The sequence below is a fragment of the Nelumbo nucifera genome, chromosome 1 (assembly GCF_055504915.1).
Source record: "Nelumbo nucifera cultivar China Antique chromosome 1, China Antique-T2T, whole genome shotgun sequence".
Taxonomy (NCBI): domain Eukaryota; kingdom Viridiplantae; phylum Streptophyta; class Magnoliopsida; order Proteales; family Nelumbonaceae; genus Nelumbo; species Nelumbo nucifera.
Genome location: NC_142649.1, coordinates 113,730,003 through 113,749,489, shown reverse-complemented (window position 1 = coordinate 113,749,489; position 19,487 = coordinate 113,730,003). Strand labels below are relative to the sequence as shown.

General features: G+C 37.4%; 2 protein-coding genes across 3 annotated transcripts; one reads left to right on the top strand and one right to left on the bottom strand.

Moving 5' to 3' along the window:
• The first annotated feature begins 1,755 nt into the window (after positions 1–1,755).
• On the top strand, positions 1,756–9,182 carry LOC104588176 (putative protein phosphatase 2C 55). Of its 2 annotated transcripts, XM_010246013.3 has the most exons (6): positions 1,791–2,513; positions 3,112–4,038; positions 5,733–6,057; positions 6,392–6,451; positions 6,560–6,709; positions 8,679–9,182. In XM_010246013.3, exons 2-6 carry the CDS (start codon positions 3,272–3,274, stop codon positions 8,973–8,975), a joined length of 1,599 nt encoding a protein of 532 aa, XP_010244315.2. In that variant the 5' UTR covers positions 1,791–2,513; positions 3,112–3,271; the 3' UTR covers positions 8,976–9,182. The 2 variants fall into 2 exon arrangements, with proteins under 2 accessions (XP_010244316.2, XP_010244315.2); XM_010246014.3 differs by lacking the exon at positions 6,392–6,451 and having other exon boundaries at positions 1,756–2,513.
• A 1,065-nt stretch (positions 9,183–10,247) lies between these two features.
• LOC104588177 (vicilin-like seed storage protein At2g18540) lies at positions 10,248–12,752 on the bottom strand. Its single transcript, XM_010246015.3, has 5 exons — positions 12,273–12,752; positions 11,988–12,172; positions 11,789–11,869; positions 11,412–11,696; positions 10,248–11,312 (listed from the first exon to the last, which is right to left on the bottom strand). The coding sequence occupies exons 1-5, from the start codon at positions 12,595–12,597 to the stop codon at positions 10,587–10,589; spliced, it is 1,602 nt and encodes a 533-aa protein (XP_010244317.2). The 5' UTR covers positions 12,598–12,752; the 3' UTR covers positions 10,248–10,586.
• Between the last annotated feature and the right edge of the window lie 6,735 nt (positions 12,753–19,487).

Here is a 19,487-nt window from a genome sequence, read left to right as displayed (position 1 = left end):
AGTCATTTTGCTTTCTCCTTATAGATAATAGGGTAAAATACAAAAATCTTCCCTGAAGTTTCTAACAATAATAAACCCTGTCTAGTTTAATTTTAGCAAAATCCTCTCCTTTATATTCAAAAAAATCGACAAAAACCTCACTTCTACTAATGAATATGACAGAAAACGTTAAATCGTTGATATTTTTTCAAAATACCCATTTTACTACTGTACGAATTATTGTGTACCTATGTTTACTAAAATACCCTTTACCCTTTCTTATTATCTTGGTTCCTGAGGAATGGATGAAGAACGAACAAGGAAGACAGGGAACTAGACAACGAACCAGAAGAAGAACGACGAACCTAAGAAGAAGAAGGATTTCGGTCACACGACTTCTACAAGGCTTTCAGCAGAATGGGAAAACGCCTCAAGCACAATGCACAGTACAACATTAAGTTTCTCTAGAAGTCGGCACCTTCAATATATATATATAAAGCTGTTAATATATATTATATTATATTATTATTATTATATCATATTATATAATATAATATAGTTTTAGATAGTTTAAAAAATAGAAAAATAAATTTATAAATATACAAGTAGGAATGACCCGGAATGGAGGAAAAGACAAAGATGGAGTTGAGATTTCTAGCTACAATGAGATTTGAAGTGGGAACAAAAGGGGCATTTGAATTCTGGGTCGGGAGCAGGGCATGCAAAACCCAACCCCACCCTGTTGCGATTCCTAAAGGTGTAAATTAGGCCGTGTCGAGCCAGAGGTTTCAGGTCCATGGGTTAGCACTATACGACACAACCGAGCGGACCATGTTGTATGGGGCCTATGTGCTGTCACAGCCCATATATACTATATATATAATATATAATTTTATTTTTATTATTATATATATAAACAATTATATATATATCAAAATTCATATAAAATAAAAATTTATGATTTTTTTATTTTTTATCTATTTTTATATTTATATTAAAATTTTCATTGTTTTTTTATTTATTTTTTAAATATGGCTTGACTCGACTCACAGCCTAACCTGACCCAAGGCTCAGCCCGCAACACAGCACGGACCTGTGTGAGCTCAGGCCATGGGCCATGCCCCATGCCAATCCGATCCCAAGGCTGCATTTGGAAACGATGCAAATGGAGTGTAAATCCTAGTTCATGGTAAATTTGCACTCTAGTTCACTTTTGCTTGTATTTGGCAACATTGCATTTGCTTGTAAATGCAGACCAATGCATATTTACATTGATAATAAAATGTAAAAATACACCAATAAAAAAGTAAATTTGCATTCAAGTGGGCTTTTGATAAAAAAAGCATATGCTTTATTAGAATTGTGTTTGCATCCATTACAGCTAAAAGTCTGTTTGATAAAAAAAGTAAATTTATCAGTGCGAAACTAACCAAATTTTGTAATTTATATGAACCGTTTTACACTCTACATATTTGCATTTACACTTATTTGCATCGTCTCCAAACGTAGCCCAAAGAGGGAAACACGGCCAAACACGACCCACATTTGCACAAGCCCCTAGCCATTCCTACTTACTTTAACGTCATACCATCTAATTCAAGGTCGCAACAATACACCAAGGATGCATTTGTTTTAAGTGTAAATTCAAATTTACACCGATGGAAATTTTGATTCCGATTTAGTGATCGGTGGAAAATTGATCAGCGTGTTTTGGAATTTTTCTCTCGTTTGGTTGTTCTGAGGTAAAAGTGAAACTCTGCTATGCTTTGAAACTCCGCTCCAATAAAGTCTCTTGAAACCTCTTTGTCGTCGATCCGGTAAACTTTGCTCTGAAATTCCATAGAGTCGACATCAAACCTGCGGATCTCTTTAAGTGGACGACAATATTTACATCGATTTTCATATTGGAAGGAGACGATTGGAGGGAGAAGAAAGAAAAATTTGCATTGATTTCCAATGTAAATATTGGTAAGAATGGAATATTACATCGATTTATGAGACAATATTAACACCTCTATCAAACAAGTGTAAAATCAAATTGGGGTGTAAAATTTACCCTGATTCAATTTTCCGACTCAAACAAACGTGGCGGCCGTGATGGAGGGTTTTAGTGCAAGGCTACGCCAACAATAGTATCAAGAGTCTTCCGATATCATCCTTTCGGTATCTCATATAAAAAAAGCCAATTTCCATTTATTAGGGTTTTAACGAGGGGAACACTTGAGTTGAGTCTGGAGAGAGAGCGAATCGGTTTGTTAGGTATCGGCTGCTGCTTCGCTGACCGCAATACTAGGCAGAAAGACTCACAAATAACGAAAGAAAGGCGCGTGTTCTCCACCTAACCACCAGGCACCAGCAGCTTGAGGTTCGACCGGCTCGGATATCAATTTCGTCCATTCTTCTCTTTGCTTCTCGGAAGACAGAGCGAGAAACGAGGTCCAGCCTCATAGCGGGTGCTTTTATCGGCAGATTCATGGAATTTTGAACTAGGGTTAGGGTTTGATTCGATAATATATTCTGCTTTCTCTGCGCAGGTGCGGTTTCGGTCCCTTTATTCTTAAGGATTTCTGCTTATTTTACTGACTTTTGTATCTGGGATTTTGTTTTTCAATTCATTCATATTTGACGATTTTCTTTCGACTTTTCGGGAGCTTTCGTCTCTTTTATTTAGGAAGACGTGAGAATCCATTGCACCTGGAGTTCCTTTTTTTTCTTTGCAACCGTAGCTGCAGTTTCATTGTTTTGACCTAATTCTGTTTTCTGTTAATTTTTTACCGGAATTTCTTTTTACTTCTTTTAATATTTGTCCTATTTCCTTTCAGCTTTTTATCTCTTAAGTTTAATACTCATTCAGGCAGCGAAATGTTAATATTTTTGCAGCAAAATCAGTTCTATGTATTTTTTTTATTTGTTTGTGCAACCAATGATTTGATTGGTTTCGTGTGGGTTATCATTGTAACAAGTTTTAACCGTAGTTTTTAATCTCTTCCTCTCTCTCTCTTTTCACCTGAATGATAGCTCTAACCAGATTTGGGGCTGCAATTTCTGTTTAATCTATTCTTCTATTTTCTTGCCTGTCTACCTAAATTGGCATTTACTTATTATTTGCAACTCTTTCCTTTCCCAACTCAGGTTCCTAAACTCGAGTAACTTATTGGAGAAGCGGAAACGGGGTTTTCTTATTCAATAGATGTATCAGAAATTATGAAAATTTCTACTGTGCGTAGACTTAACAGTTTGCTTTCACGTGATAGTGGGATTTGGGCATCACTCTTTTGTTTAAGAGGGTAAGATGCCATCTACATATTTTTCAAGGCTGAACTTGGACTTCCGGTCTGGATTTCGCAGACTGATCATAGGTAAACAAGGAGGGCTTGACAAAACTGTTGGATTTCTATTTGCACAAGGGAATTTTTTGCTTGGGGATTCTGGGTTGTCAACTTTAAGGCCGTTTTCAAGTCTTGGGGGATTGAATTTACTCTTACGCCCTGGTACAATTTTTGCTGCACGATCAGATCTCCGCATTGCTGAACAAAAGAGTCTTGCTGTTTTTGTTGGTGCACTCTCACGAACATTTTCAATTCCCTCCGTTTCTGGTCCATCTTGTCAGGTTTGCGGGTATCATATCGATCGTCTTTTATCTGACTCCACCCAGCTTTCCCTCCGCAGTCCATCTTTTACCACAACCATGGCTGCCTGTGGCTCTAGAGTTGTATTAGGTGATCGGTGTATAGATAATTTAACATCAAGGAATGGCCATCTCTTGAGCTCCTTCAATCGGGCTGGCCTGTCTTGTAGCAATAGACGTGTGGATTGTTGCAGAAAAACAAGCATGAGTTTGAGAAATCAAGAACCATCCAACAGTTATCAGGTTTATGGGTATTTCATGTTTGATATAGCAAGGAGGAGTTGCAACTCCCATCCATTAATGGGATCAGGTTCAAAATATTTTCATGGCTCATCTTCTGCATGTTACTCCTTTGGCACTGCTCCTGATGTATCTTTTGATGGCTCAGCGCGTGAAGAACAGAGTGCAAACTCTGCTGTTTCAACTGAACAGTATGCAAACTCACCTGGCTACTTCTCTTGAGTCTCTATTGTTTTTGTCTTTTGATTCTTGAGATTGCAAAAGTAAGTAGGAATCCAAAAAAAATTGTAATTCTTTACCTTCCAACCATAGCAGTAAAGTGGAAATCCTAGCCCATAAATGCAATTCAGAAAAGAAATTAAAAAGCTGATTAAAAATTAAAGCGAACATTAAAGGGAATGGCCAAGGTTGCAACTGAGAAAGTCTACCTTACCTTGTCCTTCATCTTTTTAAACCTCATTCTCTTAGGGATTGAATGATAACTTGTACCTATCCTGTTTTTGTTCATCCACACAGACATGAGAAGATTTGACCATGGTGGCACTAGTTGCACTGTTACTTCAGTTTACCTAGGATCCATCTCCAAGACCATTTACAAAGAGATGATGGATAAGAAATTGTGCCTCAATGAAAGGGGAAGAAACTTAGACAGAGGTTTTATAAAGTTGTTATTTCATTTCTTATGAGATGTTCATGAATTTGGATAGCCATCATGCATCACTAAATTTGATAATAAACTGCCTCTATATGTAAGACACAAATTTGATAATAAACTGCCTCTATATGTAAGACACAAATTTGACTAGTTGTGCAAGCCCAATCTGATCCATTTCAGGTTCTGGTATTTCCTCCTGAGCTTGAACTAGAAAAAATTTCCAGCTGGTCCAAGCATCCAACATATTATTCAGGATGTGTCACACAGAATCTTGGATTCATGTTAAGCTCAACCGGTCTTACACCACCCATTGTGGCACAAGATAAGTTGTTGGTGGAATTCAATTGTTGGTGCACCTTCACTTTTCCCCCCAAATATGATCTTCTAGCATCTTTAAGTAGATGCATGTAAATTGGATGCCTAGGATGTAAATCCCCTAGCTCAACAAGGAGCAAGTAGCTGATTTTGGGTGGATATCATTTAGAGTAAAAGAAGCGTTATAAATCGGAAGTCTTATCTGGAAGACAAGGTGAGCAGCAATGGGCTGGCTCTACTGTAACATGCACACACACACACACACAAATCTTACATAAGTACTTTGTATTCCTTCTATCATCAATAAAATCTTACAGCTACTGATAAAAAAGTAGATGCATGTAAAGGTTTATTAATGCTACCTGTACCAATTGCCTTCATTGGTATTCCTTACACTCCATTTGGGAAGAGTGCATATGCATGTTCAGTTTTGCTGGTGTTTGGTAGGAATGCATTTATATACTGAAAGTGACAGCTTTCACAAATTTCAAGGCATGTTTGTATCTAAAATGAGCACAAAGTTTGCATCCAAAAACTGGACGCAAACTTTGCACTCTAATTTGATCAATGTTATATATTTCAATCTCAGTATTTGTGTTTGCACCCATTACAACTAAATTTCATTTGGCAAGAAAGTAAATCTATCAATGCAAAACCAAACTAACTTTGCATTTGCATGGACCGGAATTTACTCTACATATTTGTATTTGCACCCTATTTGGCACTCTTCCCAAACGGAGCCATAAATTCCAATCCAACTATTTCAACGAGGTTAAATTAGGTTTCTCACTTAGATCTTGTTCCAGAGGCTTAAATATGCTGAACAGATTATTCTGTGGATAATGAAATGGTTCAGTAGTTACTCCAATTGGCCAATCATTTCAACATGTTTTTACTGCTTGATGTTGATCACAGAAAAATCCTAGGTGATAGAACCCTGAAGCTGCTTTCGGGGTCATGTTACCTTCCACACCCTGATAAGGAAGAAACTGGTGGAGAGGATGCTCATTTCATTTGTGTAGATGAGCAAGCTATAGGTGTAGCAGATGGTGTTGGCGGATGGGCAGATCTGGGTATTGATGCAGGACAATATGCTAGAGAACTCATGTCAAATTCAGTAACTGCAATTAAAGAAGAGCCTAAAGGTTCTATTGATCCGGCTCGGGTTTTGGAGAAAGCTCACTTGACCACAAAAGCTAAAGGATCCTCAACAGCATGCATCATAGCGCTTACAGACCAGGTATGCTGTTTTTCATACCATGCTTAGTTTACTATCCTTTCTTTTTGTCAGGTTGGGGAGCTTTTGGCACTCTGTTACCAACTTCAATAAAAGGAAATAGTCTACTATTTTTCTGTTTGATCCACACAAGCATGTTAATTGTGGAAAATAATTTATAAATTTTTCCTGCCTTCTTGGTTGGCACTTGGCAATTTCCTAAAATATAGTTTCTAAATTCCTCATGGCCAAATGGCAATTTCCAGACATGTGTAGATGTTTTTCACTGAAACATGGTGCCTTGATTCAGTTTTCTTATTTTAATGCAAATTTAGTGTTCTCACTTATTACTTCTCAGGCTATGAACTTCATCAGGAGAATCCGCAATCACCCCCTCCCCCAACACTTGTTTGTGCATGTGCGTGTGTTTGTTTTACTGCTTCTACTTCAGCTGAATCTTGTGATTATTCTTGCAACTTGGAGATTGTTTGACATACTATGGGTTGATCTATTTTCCTTATTGCAGGGTATCCATGCAATTAACCTGGGGGACAGTGGGTTTATTGTAGTTAGAGATGGATGTACTGTGTTCCAATCTCCTGTACAACAGCATAGTTTCAATTTCACTTATCAACTAGAGTGTGGAAATGGAGGTGACTTGCCTAGCTCTGGTCAGGTTAGTTGCAACTTGCATTCTTTTCCACTACATGCCTGGATTTTGGACATGCACACAAACCGATAGTTTTGGTTATGAAGCACATGGAAAACATTGCATGGACACATCCTAATTGCTAGCGTTGTATTCAACAGTGAGGTAACCATGGTTTTCTATGCCATTAATGTTCATGGATGCATGTTGACACCAGTGGCTATCTCATTTTTTTTAGTTGTTAACATGGTAAAATTTTATTGCATATGTAAAACAGAGAACTTTACGCTCCAAAATAGGTAGTAGCAAGCAAAAAATAGAAAACGCCCAATGGGTGTCCAATCCCTCTTACAAGCTTTTGAAATTACACAGTTTTTTTTTCATCAGAAATTACATACACAGTTCAGTTACACAATGATATCACTCCCCAGACCTAGCATACTACATTCTAGGGTGTTTTTTGTAGCCCAATCTTGTCAACTGTTAGCGGACCTAAGCATCCATCTGAACAGGCAATTCAGATTAGATGAAAGATATTTCCCTTTCCCGATCAGAAATCAGAAGATCCATGGATCTTCATCTGCACTGGATCAGCTTACAGCTACTGAGAGCTACATGACAGTCATCTTTAACCTCAATCCCATTCTGTTCTGCATCGGATGCTAGCTTAAGACCTTGACATGCAAGTGGTTCCACTATTAAAAGAGTTGCTAACACCCACTGGGCCTCTGGAACTTATCAAGATTTAAACTTGTTATCTCTAAAATCTCCCCCACACCCAATTGATCTGGGTTGCTAAAGGAACAAAGTTTGGTTCAATCTTTGATTCTTCTTGGTTTTTTATTAGTAACCAAGATGGGGTCAAGTGGATTTGGCTTTTTTTTTCATAATCAAATAGAAATTATGTTAATGGTGAAAAAGAAAGAAAACCCTGTTCTTAAGGTGTAGCAAGGAGGGACTGAGTACAACTCTACCAAAGGTAAACATAGAAACTGATCAAAATGAATAGAAAGCAGAAGAAACAGTACAGAAAGTAAGTTCAGCCTACCCACAAATTGTTCCCACATCCCTACCCACAGAGCACCCCCACCGTGTGTTGGGAACATCTCCCCATGAATGACAGGGGACATATTCTCAATGCACAGTTGTATTGTTGTAACTTGTAATGTCTCGTGGGGATGTGGGAACAACTTTTGTGGGTAAATAGATCCGAGCCCAAGCTTTCTAATAAAGATCTGAGATACTGTGACATTCTGCAGCTGCCAATGTCCAACCTATTACCACCCAGCAATTACTCTTGGGTTCTTTTTCTATGAATATTTTCTGATGTTTTTTTGGTGGTTTTTGTGGTCTTTTTGTTAAAGCCACAAAAAAAGCATTCGGAAGTTTTTCTGATACTTTTTGTTGCAAGTTCTGAAGTTTTCCCAGATGCTATGTAATTTTTGGTTGATCAGTTGGTGTTAGTGTAGCTATGAGCATGGTTCTTGAACCGTTGTTGACCTGGACGGTCGGACAGTTTGGCCTAGGAACCGTCCGGGCAACCGGTTCAGTTTCACCCTTAACCTGTATCTTGGCCAAAAACCATCGACTTGGTCAGCGACCTGCTGGCCCAGGCAGTCAAACTGTTGACCTGTTTGACCCTGACAATGTTTTTTGGCTGTTTTTTATTTTAATAATTTTTTATTTTTTTAATTAAAAAGGGCTGTCCATTTGAACCGGGCTGTCAAACTGCTGACCCAGAAACTGGTGGCCAAAGTGGTTCCATTCCGGGTCAGTTTTTTAAAACATTGGCTGTGAGGTTAATAATAAAAGAGGTGGACATTGTTCAGTAGGGGAAAAGCGTGAGAGCCAGATAAATATGGTTTATTAAGTTTATTTTGTTGTCTATCACTCTTAAATGCCCTTAACCTAAGATGGTTGTAAGGCGTGCCTATTAAATTTTAAAATCATGCAACTTTGATAAACACTGAATAACCTTTTTTGTTGAATGAACCAGGTTTTTACAATTCCTGTTGCACCAGGGGATGTCATAATAGCTGGTACAGATGGTCTATTTGACAACTTGTACAACAATGAGGTTACAGCTGTTGTTGTTCATGCTGCAAGGGCAGGATTTGAGCCTCAGGTAACAGCTCAGAAAATAGCAGCCTTGGCTCGCCAACGAGCACAGGACAAAAACAGACAGACACCTTTCTCAACAGCTGCGCAAGATGCTGGGTTTCGCTATTATGGTGGCAAACTTGATGACATTACAGTTGTTGTCTCCTACATCACCTGCTCCAGTAAAGAATGACAAGCTTTCTTCCATTTAAACCAGAGCATTTTGCTCCCCTCCATGGCTCATGGTTGTAGATTTTACCTTTCTTAGGGGTAAGGGCTTTTGTAGAATCAACTTTTTATCTATTGCTGTGTAATCTGTTAAAGATATGGGAAGAGTAGTAGGTCACCTATCTACTGAAGCTTTTCTTCAATGGAATCTTGCTATTCAGACATTGCTCCAGATTGTCATTTTTATCCTCTTTGTTTCCCCTTGCAACGAGTCTCTAAGATAGTAGGGTCAATTGATGTATGATATAGTTCCCATTGACCGGGATTCGCTCCCGCCCTTGCCCTTCCAAGTTCCAACCCCAATCCCCAAGTTTACCTAGAAAAAAAAGTGAGTTACTAAAGCAGTGAAATGATGAGGGATGTTTGCTTTATATTCTTTATCAGTTTATCTGATATATGTACTTTTTTATATAATCCAAATTTATGTATCATAGTGCAAATTAATATATTTCCCATATTGCGGATGGCCGGCAGGCGGCCTTTCTCAGTTTTGCATTTTTGTACTCTGGTTATGTTCCAATCTGAGTTTCAAATTTGGAAAATCCATAATTGTCCTCATGGCTGCTGCATTGCATTTGGTTGCAGTGCATGAGAGTGCAAATAGGCTGAGTGTTAGTTGAAAACAATAAACTCTTTAACGTACCCTGAAAACCCATATACGTAGTTTAAATTTTGCTCAGTTTTTAAGATGCAAAGAGAAAAAATAAAACTTTTGCACTAGGTAGGCAGGCAAATCATTTGTTGTCCTTGGTCTCCATTTTATCAAGGCACTCAACATCCGCCAAAGCACCAATCGATCCAGTTCGGACCGACTGTTGATCAAGGTAAGACTAAGAGATAAAGTAGGATTCTATTAATTTGGCAAGTTGACTTTCATTCCTCATCCCGGTGCGGCTTACCTACCAGTTTCCTGTAAACGACACCTTACACAATGCACGATGGTGAAGTGAAATCAACTTCAACCCACCCTAACTCAAGCACTCGGAACTCTTTATGTCTTTCATTTCATTTTCTTTTACAGATTGAATTCTGTCTGTAATTGGCGATTGGAGAGAAGCTCAGAGGATTGACTCTTCCTTCCACTAGTCTAGAGGTATTCCCGACATATTGTTCCGACATTCCGGCTATCTTCTTAATTACAGAGGTAGAGTTTCACAATCTGGCTCTTGAGGTTTCACCTGAATTACTAGTCATATATATTTTTTATTTTCTGGTGTGTTGTAATGCACAGCACAAATTCACAACAATAGAGGGGACTTTATTAGAAACTACAGATCAAGATCATACTGTAGGATGCACTCAGACACTGGAAGTTCCAACAATTTACATCAACAATTCCACAGAAATAAACTACTTGACTGCAACGAGTGAGGCGCGCGCCTACAAAATCCGAACGCTAGACATAAAATACAGAAAACCAATCTGGAGACGGTGGGAGTGTGGGACACTCAATTTATTTATTTTAACACTCGCTAGATAGATAGTCATAGTTCAGGTGGCTAATGGTTGACGCTCTGATCTTTTTTCTTTTGAGTACTACTGTCAAATTCTCCATTATTTTTCTCAAGGTTTTTCTTCATTCATCCTCGCTTCCACCACCTTCTTCGCCTTTACCCTGCCTTCGTTGCTTCTCCTCTTGTCTTCTCTCCCCTTCCTCCTCTGTCTCTGTCTCTTGCTCTTGTTCCCCGCCCTCTTCCTCCTCTCCCTGCCTTCGCTGTCTCTGCTCTTGTCTTCTCTCCGCTTCCTCCTCTGTCTCCGCCTCTTGCTCCTCTCGCTTTCTCTGTTCCTCCTCTCCCTCCCTTCGGTGTCCCTCCTCTTCCTCCTCTGTCTCTGTCTCTTCCTCTTGCTCTTGCTGCTCTCTCTTCATCTGTTCCCCCTTCCGCTCCTGCCTTTCTCTCTGAATTTCCTCCTCTGCGCATGATGTGCAATCTGAGATCATCGAGTCTCCGGAACTTAGTAATTCATCAATTGTTGAAGTGGAGACATTCATCGACTTCGCCAAGATGTCTCTATCCAATTTTCGAAGCATCGACCTTTTCCCAGCTAGGAACTCAGGGTGGTTTTTCTTTGCCATTGTACTGAATCCCATGATAACAAACGAATTGTTATTGAACGAAATCTGGGCTGTAAGATGGAAAGGTGGAACCACGAAGACATCTCCCTCTCCGACCTTAAACCTCTTGTTTTTACAGTCCGAGTCGCTTGTTCGGCTCGAGCAGACTATGCGAACCATTCCTTGGCCGTGTACCACAATCGCTATCTCAGTTGCTATTGGATTCCAATAGGGCCCCATCAGAGAACCCTTCATCAGTATTAGAAATCAACAGACCACACTCTCATCAGTAGGCATAGCAGAGTAAACCAATTAAAGCATATTTGCTACATATTTGAAGCAACTAACCTTGGTTAAGTTCACCATGAACACTCCCAGATTGAGATGTTTTAGTGAAGGCACGTCCTTCCTGTTTGCCATCTTGCTCCAGCCATTACAGTTCTGGAAATCTGGTGTTGCTTTTAGAATATTGAATGCCTTTGGCTTCCTTTTGTTGCTAATATCTTTTAGCAATTGCCGGATGTTAAGTTCAGGTTTCCAGATGAGGTGGTCCGTTTCGTCCTGAGACGTCACGTTCACAATTGATGGAGGCTTGGTGGCGGTTGTAATCTTCTCTATCAGTTCTGGGGGGACCTGACCAATTTGAACCAAATTACCTTAAAGAATCTAAGCAATTAGTTCAAATGGGTAGAATAAATTCTGAAAAAGAAAAGAGAGATCACAACCTTGAAAGATGACTGGAGCGTCATTTTATCAAAACCCAAAACCAGATCGCTCAACGTCGAATATGTCCTGGCAGGGGGCTCCTGCATGTAGATGTGTGTATGTGTGCATTGTCGTAATGAAATTTGTATGAATAAATAAATAGAACAGAGTTAAATAAAGGAAATAACTAAGAGTAGCTACTTCTCATTTCTCACATACATGCAAGCTTTCTTCATTGGAATTAACAAAGATAGCATAAATCCTGAGCTTCTCCTCCCCTTTGGACTCTGGGCTGCTACTCAGAGAGAAAACTGAACCCGAAGGAAGACTAAAGATATCTCCTCGTTCTACGTTTATCTGGCTCTTCTTCTCTTCTTCATCCACCCAATTCAAGCTCCCATTCCCTGCACCAGCAGCAGGAGAGATAGAGTTCATGCATGGTGGGAACGAAAAGAAAAAGATGAACAACAGAATATGATGGGTTTAATTCAGATTCAGTTTTACCTGTGTGAACGTATAGCACCATATCTGCATGGAGTAATGCAGGGAGGAACAGGGAGTTAGGCTCCAAGGTGATGAATTGTAGACGATAGGCCCCTCTAATTCCATCACGGACCTCAACGGCTGAGACCTTTCCGGATTCCGTCGAAATGACGGTTCTCCGGCGATCTTTTGTGATCAGTGATCTCGCATCAGATACGTCATTCTTCAAAGCAATAACTTGCAAAGATGCATCATTCTTCAGAGCAGTAACTTGCAAAGAGATGAAAAGAAGAGAGAAGAGGAAGAAAAATGAAAACGACCAATTAATAGCTCTCTTCAACATCATTTCATGCACAAAGAGGGAGAGAGAGGAGGAGGAGCCCTTATATTAACGAACAAGAGGAGGAGCTACGAAGAAACGTGTCCTGGAAAATGAACGCGTGTATAGACGAAAGCAGCGTGCCACCTTGAAGAGGGGAGCGCCATTTTTGGACATACGACAAGAAGAATCTGCAATTCCGCCGCGCCGGGTTGATCCTGTGTCTCCTCTCCGCTTTGGAAGTGATGCCGGGTGATCATCTCAATTCTCAAATTCTCAACCACCGAGTCATGGGCAAAAGTGTTGGCATTAGCTTAGATGTTTGCCAAGCGGACCTTCAACGCTGACAACTCGGTACGAGTGGTGATCACGGAGCCTTCTGGACAGTCACTTGTCTAAGAATGCGTTGATTGGGGATTTATGGATGGTATATGATATTATCACAATGGTATCAATACTATCATCGTTCACTGTGACTGGCGAGTGGCGACTGGCCTAGAGAAAAACGGAAACCCATCTAACAATTCAACGCTGGCTGCCTGGGTTGCTGTGTAATTACTAATTAGTGATTTGGCACTTTGGCTTCTTTTGTTTCTGTATAAGCATTTGGGCCAAAAATTCGGCCCAAGAATTGCCCGTACAGACTCGGACCGGGCCGGAGGCAGCGTTTTACCATGACATTGGGCCTTGCCTTGCCTTGTGATAGTTGGGCCCGGGCTTCAACTTATTAATGTTGTAAGTTGTAACCAAGCTTAGCGAATGTGTGTTTAATACATATCGTCTCCCTTTGCATGATGCTAAAGCCTAAGGAATGGCAACGCGGCGGGGATCGTCCCCAGACCCCATCCCCGATTTTGGATATTCCCGTTTCCAACCTCGACGGGACGCGGGTCCCATGCCGGATCTTTGAAATTTTTTGATTAATAGTATTTTTTAAAAAGTAAATAAAAACTTTAAAACATCAATAATATTTTAAATGCATTTTCACAGAAAAATAAAAAATTCAAAAAAAAATAAAAAAATGGTCAAAACTGTTCAAATGGTTAATCGTCCGGTTCAGCGGTTCGTTGATCAAAATCAACGGTTTTTGGGGAAAATATAATTGATCAAGTGATCGGTTTCCGGTTTTCCAATCCGACCATCCGGTCTGGTTCAGTTTTGAAAACCATGTATTCAATATATAATTAAGGTCGGGGCAAGGCTGGTCAGGAATCCCTATTAATCCCTATCCTGCCAAAGCAATCCCCATCCCCAACCCCATCAGGTTGGGGAAGTCAGGTACCCATCGGCCCCATCCCTGCTTAAGTGCCCTGAAACTCATTTTCAAAACTTCAAGTTGTCGTATAGTTCTACAGTTCTAGTTGTTTAAGTTGCTTAGCAGAGTTCTTTACAAAAACTTCCTTTTCTACGTGAGAGAGTTCAAAACTCCAAGTCGTCTTATAGTTCTATAGTTCTAATTGGCTTGCAAGAATAGGGGTTTGAAATCGGAATCATAATGGGCCATTTCAATTCCAATTGTTTGGTTGGATGAAATGGGAAAGTGGAATGACATTTCCCCATTTAAGGGAATGGCATAGGGATGGCAACTTTCCCCGTAAAACTGGGCCTCACCCCAAATTATATAGGTTTTCCCTGATCTTAATCGGGGACTTTTTCCCCGAAATGGGGATGGGATGGGGGCAGTGTTTGTATATAATTCCCCGAATCCAGTGATAAATTATTAAAATATGCCTAGGTTTAATATTAGTTTCTAAAATATCTTAAATTTCCCCCAAATTCCTAAAAAACTTTAGGATCCCATAATCTAATGTTTAAAATACCCCTAAATCCCATAATCCAATACTTAAAATACCCTTAAGTTACCATAATCCAATTTATGAAATACCCCAAATATGATGTATTTTTAGGTATTGACTCGACGTGAGGAAAACATAGGGATTCTCCGTCCCCAACAAAAAGGAGATGCCCTGCCCTGCCACCAAGGATGGGGTAAGGGATTTTGGCTATGCGGCAGGGAGAGGGAGAGGGTCCCCCGCCCCATTGTCATTCCTAGAATTGCCATTCCCTCCCTTTACTTTAGAAATTAAATTCCATTCCAGCTTATTTCAATTCTCATTTAGATTCCTATTTGAACCAAACAAAGTTGTTTTAAAAACCATTGGATTAAAATATTGACACCTCTATTTTTTATTTATATTAAAGGACCGGATATTAGTTCAATCCGACCCAAATCAATATAAATCCATTATGGATTGACCAGATCCAATAAATACTTGGACCATTATGTCTAGACTGGTCCAATTCAATATATCTTATTGGTCCATCTAAATTGATTGTGATTTGGATGGGTCTAACCCAAAACCGGTTCATTTATACCCCTAATCCTAACTAGGTTATCTAATGAAGAGAATCACTTGAATCGAAATTGCAGAATAATACTATAGTAGTGTAGAGAATTTCAAGCTAGTACTCTATATCAGACCTAAAAGCTCTTTAGCTACCGGAATATGGGACACAATTTATAACAAGGTTTTTTAAACTGGACTGGATAGGGAAACGTTATGGGGAGTGGTTTTCGAGTCAAACAATCAGATCATCCAGTCCGAACGGATGGCCTGTTTTGACAAAAAAAAAATCAGAAACAAAAAATGGCCAAAACCATTCGACTTTTGACAGATCGACCACCCGGGTCAATAGTTCGCTGACCAAATCAACAGTTTTGGCCAAAAAGCAGTTTGGGTGAAACGGAACTGGTCAGATAACAGGTTTCTAGTTTTTCTAGTCCGGTCCAATTTTGAAAACACTGGTTTATAGAATATAAATCTCATAAGCTCTTTACCTCACCAAAATTTGATAATTTTGGTAAAAAAACACCACTTAATAGGTTCGATTTAGGGTTCTTGTTAGGCTGGTCTGTTTTAGCTACATTCTAAAAACCTCCAAAGAAAAATGCACAAATTGGGAGCATATTGTGTGGCATTGCAGTGGTACATTTTAAACTTCAAGTACTAAAGTCATTTTAGCCCCAAAGTACAAGTACTAATATACAATCTACTCAATTATTAATTGTTTTAATATAATTTTAATAAATTTAATTTAAATTTAAAATTAAATATAAATATAAATTAACTAATAAGATACAAAATTTAGTACAATAAATAACATTAATTTTACTATTAAAAATGATCAATTTATCAAATTTCAACATTTATTAATAAAAAGTATAATAATAATAATAATAATAATAATAATATATTATTATTATTATTATTAAGCAAAACTATGGAAAAATTAAGACAAAAGGAGTTTTTGTGATATTTCTAATTGGCCCAAACCAAACCAAAAGGAAAATTGACATTTAACTATTGTCTTGCATGGACAATTGACATTGTCGCTAAATGTTAATGGAAAAAACAAAATGTCAAGTTTACCTTCTACTATTCCACAAATTATCAAAATAAAACCCAATTTCTAATTTAAGAATATAGGAAGCATATCTCTGTCTCAGCTTTGAAGGAGAAAATACCTAAACCAGAATGTTAAATAGTAATATCCTTGGTCACACTAGCATCACTGGTTAAATCGGAACCCGAAATGAAACCGGGGTAGTCTGAAATCGATGTTTGTGACAGACGACGACGATGCTTGTGGCATCTCATATTTTCCTCTAATCAAATAACGGGGAGTTGGATTAAATACTCTCTGTTGAACCTGGAGTTGCGGTGATTTGTGCTGCAATTGTTTGTGCGACGGCCACTCTTATCGTTCGCCATCAGATGTGATGCTCAGGCTATTGGGCTCGGGCGAGGGGCAATGGCTATCCTTAGCGAATTTGAAGAAAAGTATGCGACGCCGGTTGGGAAGCTCAGACAAGTGGCTGACACCATGACAATGCCTTCATCTTGGGCATGTCCATCTGGGTATGCCCGACGATATATCAGCCCGAGACGAATAAATTTCATAACGAAGAAATTTCTTGGGCAAAATCTCCCTGCAACTAAAACACTGGTATTACTTCGAGCTCATGTTCGTCCTGAAAACAGAATGGAAAATATGATTAGACGAAAGAGAAGAACAGAGTTGGGATACTCCCTTTCACATATTCAAACAGAAAAACAAATAAATTAAAAGAGATGAGGGAGAGGGGAGAGCGGATGCTTTCATGGACAATTATGTTTTAGGTATATAGTTAACTTTAAATCTATTTAAATAACAATAAATGTTAATACAAAATTTACAAATGTTAATTCCATTTAAAGTGCAATAAATGGTAATACAAAATTTGGCCACTCTCACTCTCATATGTAATTTGGATTGCAGTTGGTGATGGTGTCATGGAACTACTTGAATTGAACTTGAACCAACTCAGCTCAACTGAGAATGTCATATAACTACTTTTGCTTCAATTTCTCTTAATAAAGCTCATGCATTGCATGAGTCCGAAATAGAAAATAATGATAGAAAAATCATCATAAAACAATGCTAATTTTAACTTAACAATAATAAAAAATAGGGAAAATTCCATATTAGTATCGTGTATTTTGTGCCTAGTGTCATTTTGGTCCTTAAATTTTAAAATGCGATAATTCAATACCTAAACTATCAAAATGTGATAGTCCAGTACCTACCATTAATCAACAGTTAATATGTCGTTAAGTGACATTTGAAAAGGACACAAATGCCCTTCGAGTGTGATTTAATTTTACATTGACAAAAAATTAGCAGTCCCAAATCCTTGTTTTTCCATTCAAGAAAGTTGGGGTTACTTTTGAGTGGGCATTTTGGTGACTCCAACTTTCTTGAATAGAAGAGGCAAGGATTTGGGACTATTAATTTTTCTGTCTAATCGGGAATTTTCCCTAAAAAATATAGGTCAAGTAAAAACTGATAAACAAAAATATATATAATAATAAACAAAAACTAATAATGTAAATTAATTTATTAATTTTTTGTGTATTAACATAATTATTTTTTTATTAATTAACGTAGTTAAATTATTGTTATTTTTTTAGTTAATCCAAACTATTACAAATTTGGATGGAGAGTTTGTTAGGGGTGCAAATGGATCGGATCATGATCCGATTCGATCCTATTTTGGTCGAATTCGAATCACCCTTGGTCGGATCGTATTCAGATCACCCCCTATCCGATCCGAGAAGATCTGATCCAATGTATATATATTTATAATATATAATACATATATATATATTATTTATATTGTATTTTTATAAATTTGTTATATTATTTGTTTTTTATAAAAAGCATGTATATATATGATGAAAATAATTAAAAAATACTTGTACTTTTCATTTTTTCTTTATTTAAATTGGTATATTTATTTTTTAATAATTTTTTCATTTTTAAGAAAATAAGTCAGATCAAATCAAATCTGAAGATCCGATAGGATTCAAATTCAAATCGAGTTCTATCAGATCCGACATGAACAGTGTTGGGTCATATTCGAATATACCCTAATCCAGACTTGATCCAATTCGTTTGCATTGTTTACATAATACATCATACCACACCTTGTGGCAGAGACCAATCCACACCACACCACTGTCCACACTAAAAGTTCAATGGGTCTTTGTTGCAAATGAAATTATATTTGAATAATTATAATAATATGCAATTTACCCTATTTTTTATCTTCTTTTACATATTTAAGTTCTCTATCAATTATTTATCATTGTTTTTTTTTACATATCTAAGTTCTCTATCAATTATCTTGGTTATGCATTGTAGCGTGTTTTAGTTAATTGACATTATTGGTACTCAATGCCACATGGTCTAATGATGAAGTTGCAATTAGTTTGTTTGCCTCTTAAATTGTTAAACTTGAATGAAATGTTTTAAAAACTGGCCCAAAGGTCGAACTATTTTTGCCTCTGGGTCGCGGGTCACTAGTTTGACCAGTTGGGTTGAACGGTTCAGACCGTGCCACATCATATATATATATATACACACACACACACATATACATATATACATACTAGTAAGCATGCACGTACTTTGCATGTGGTAATTCTAGATGATGATAATCGTAGTAATAATGTATCCAAAAATTTCTATAAATACATATTATTTATATTTATACTTTTTGCTTTTATATGTTGTTTGCTTTTTATTATTAATCGGATACATATTGCATTAAATATGTGATAATTGGATTGAGTTGTGAAGTTTCAAGTATATTTTTTCTCATTTTTGTATTTATGTTTTATTAATTTTTATTATTTATTTATGACATTAAATGTTAATACATTTGACCCAAAAGTTGAACTATTGATCTTTGCCAAATAATAAAATAATTTCATTTTTGGTTAATTTTAAAGTATGTATTTTATTTTCATTATCAATAAAAATAATTATTTTTATTATACTTATTTTTTTAATTTGATTAATAAAAGTATCATAAATGTGTCTAATTATTTCTACATTTTTGTAATTTTCTATATTTATTTCTATTTTAAAAATTTGGTTACCTAACTATGACTTCATAGGTTTATCAATTTGATTCGAATGGTTGAATTGCTTAGCCATCACTTAGATAAATAATGCTTTTGTTTTTTTAGCCATTTTTAAAATATATGGGCTTATATTGTTAAAAATATTGACATAGATTTAATTAGTACCATTTATTGGTGAAAATAACTTAAATATAAGATTTAATAAGAGAAAATGGGAGATAATACATGTAAGTATAAGACTTAATGAAAGGGGATTAAATGAGGTGGAAAGTAATAATTGAAGTTACATTAACAACCCTTTAAGTTAAAGATGTAACAAATAGATAAATATGGGCATTTTAGCAACCTCAGGGCACGAGTATAACTAGATCCGGATGGACCCAGAAGACCAAGAAAAAACTACCTTTGTAACCAAACTGGGCTTATACTGTTATAAAGCAGTTCCAT

Coding starts and splice junctions, on each gene's coding strand:
- LOC104588177 (XM_010246015.3), bottom strand. CDS start 12,597: ATGATGTTGAAGAGAGCTATTAATTGGTCGTTTTCATTTTTCTTCCTC. Junction 11,870..11,987: donor CCAATGAAGAAAGCTTGCAT/GTATGTGAGAAA, acceptor ATCTACATGCAG/GAGCCCCCTGCCAGGACATA. Junction 11,313..11,411: donor TCATGGTGAACTTAACCAAG/GTTAGTTGCTTC, acceptor ATACTGATGAAG/GGTTCTCTGATGGGGCCCTA.
- LOC104588176 (XM_010246013.3), top strand. CDS start 3,272: ATGCCATCTACATATTTTTCAAGGCTGAACTTGGACTTCCGGTCTGGA. Junction 4,039..5,732: donor TCTGCTGTTTCAACTGAACA/GTATGCAAACTC, acceptor TGTTGATCACAG/AAAAATCCTAGGTGATAGAA. Junction 6,058..6,391: donor TCATAGCGCTTACAGACCAG/GTATGCTGTTTT, acceptor ATTACTTCTCAG/GCTATGAACTTCATCAGGAG.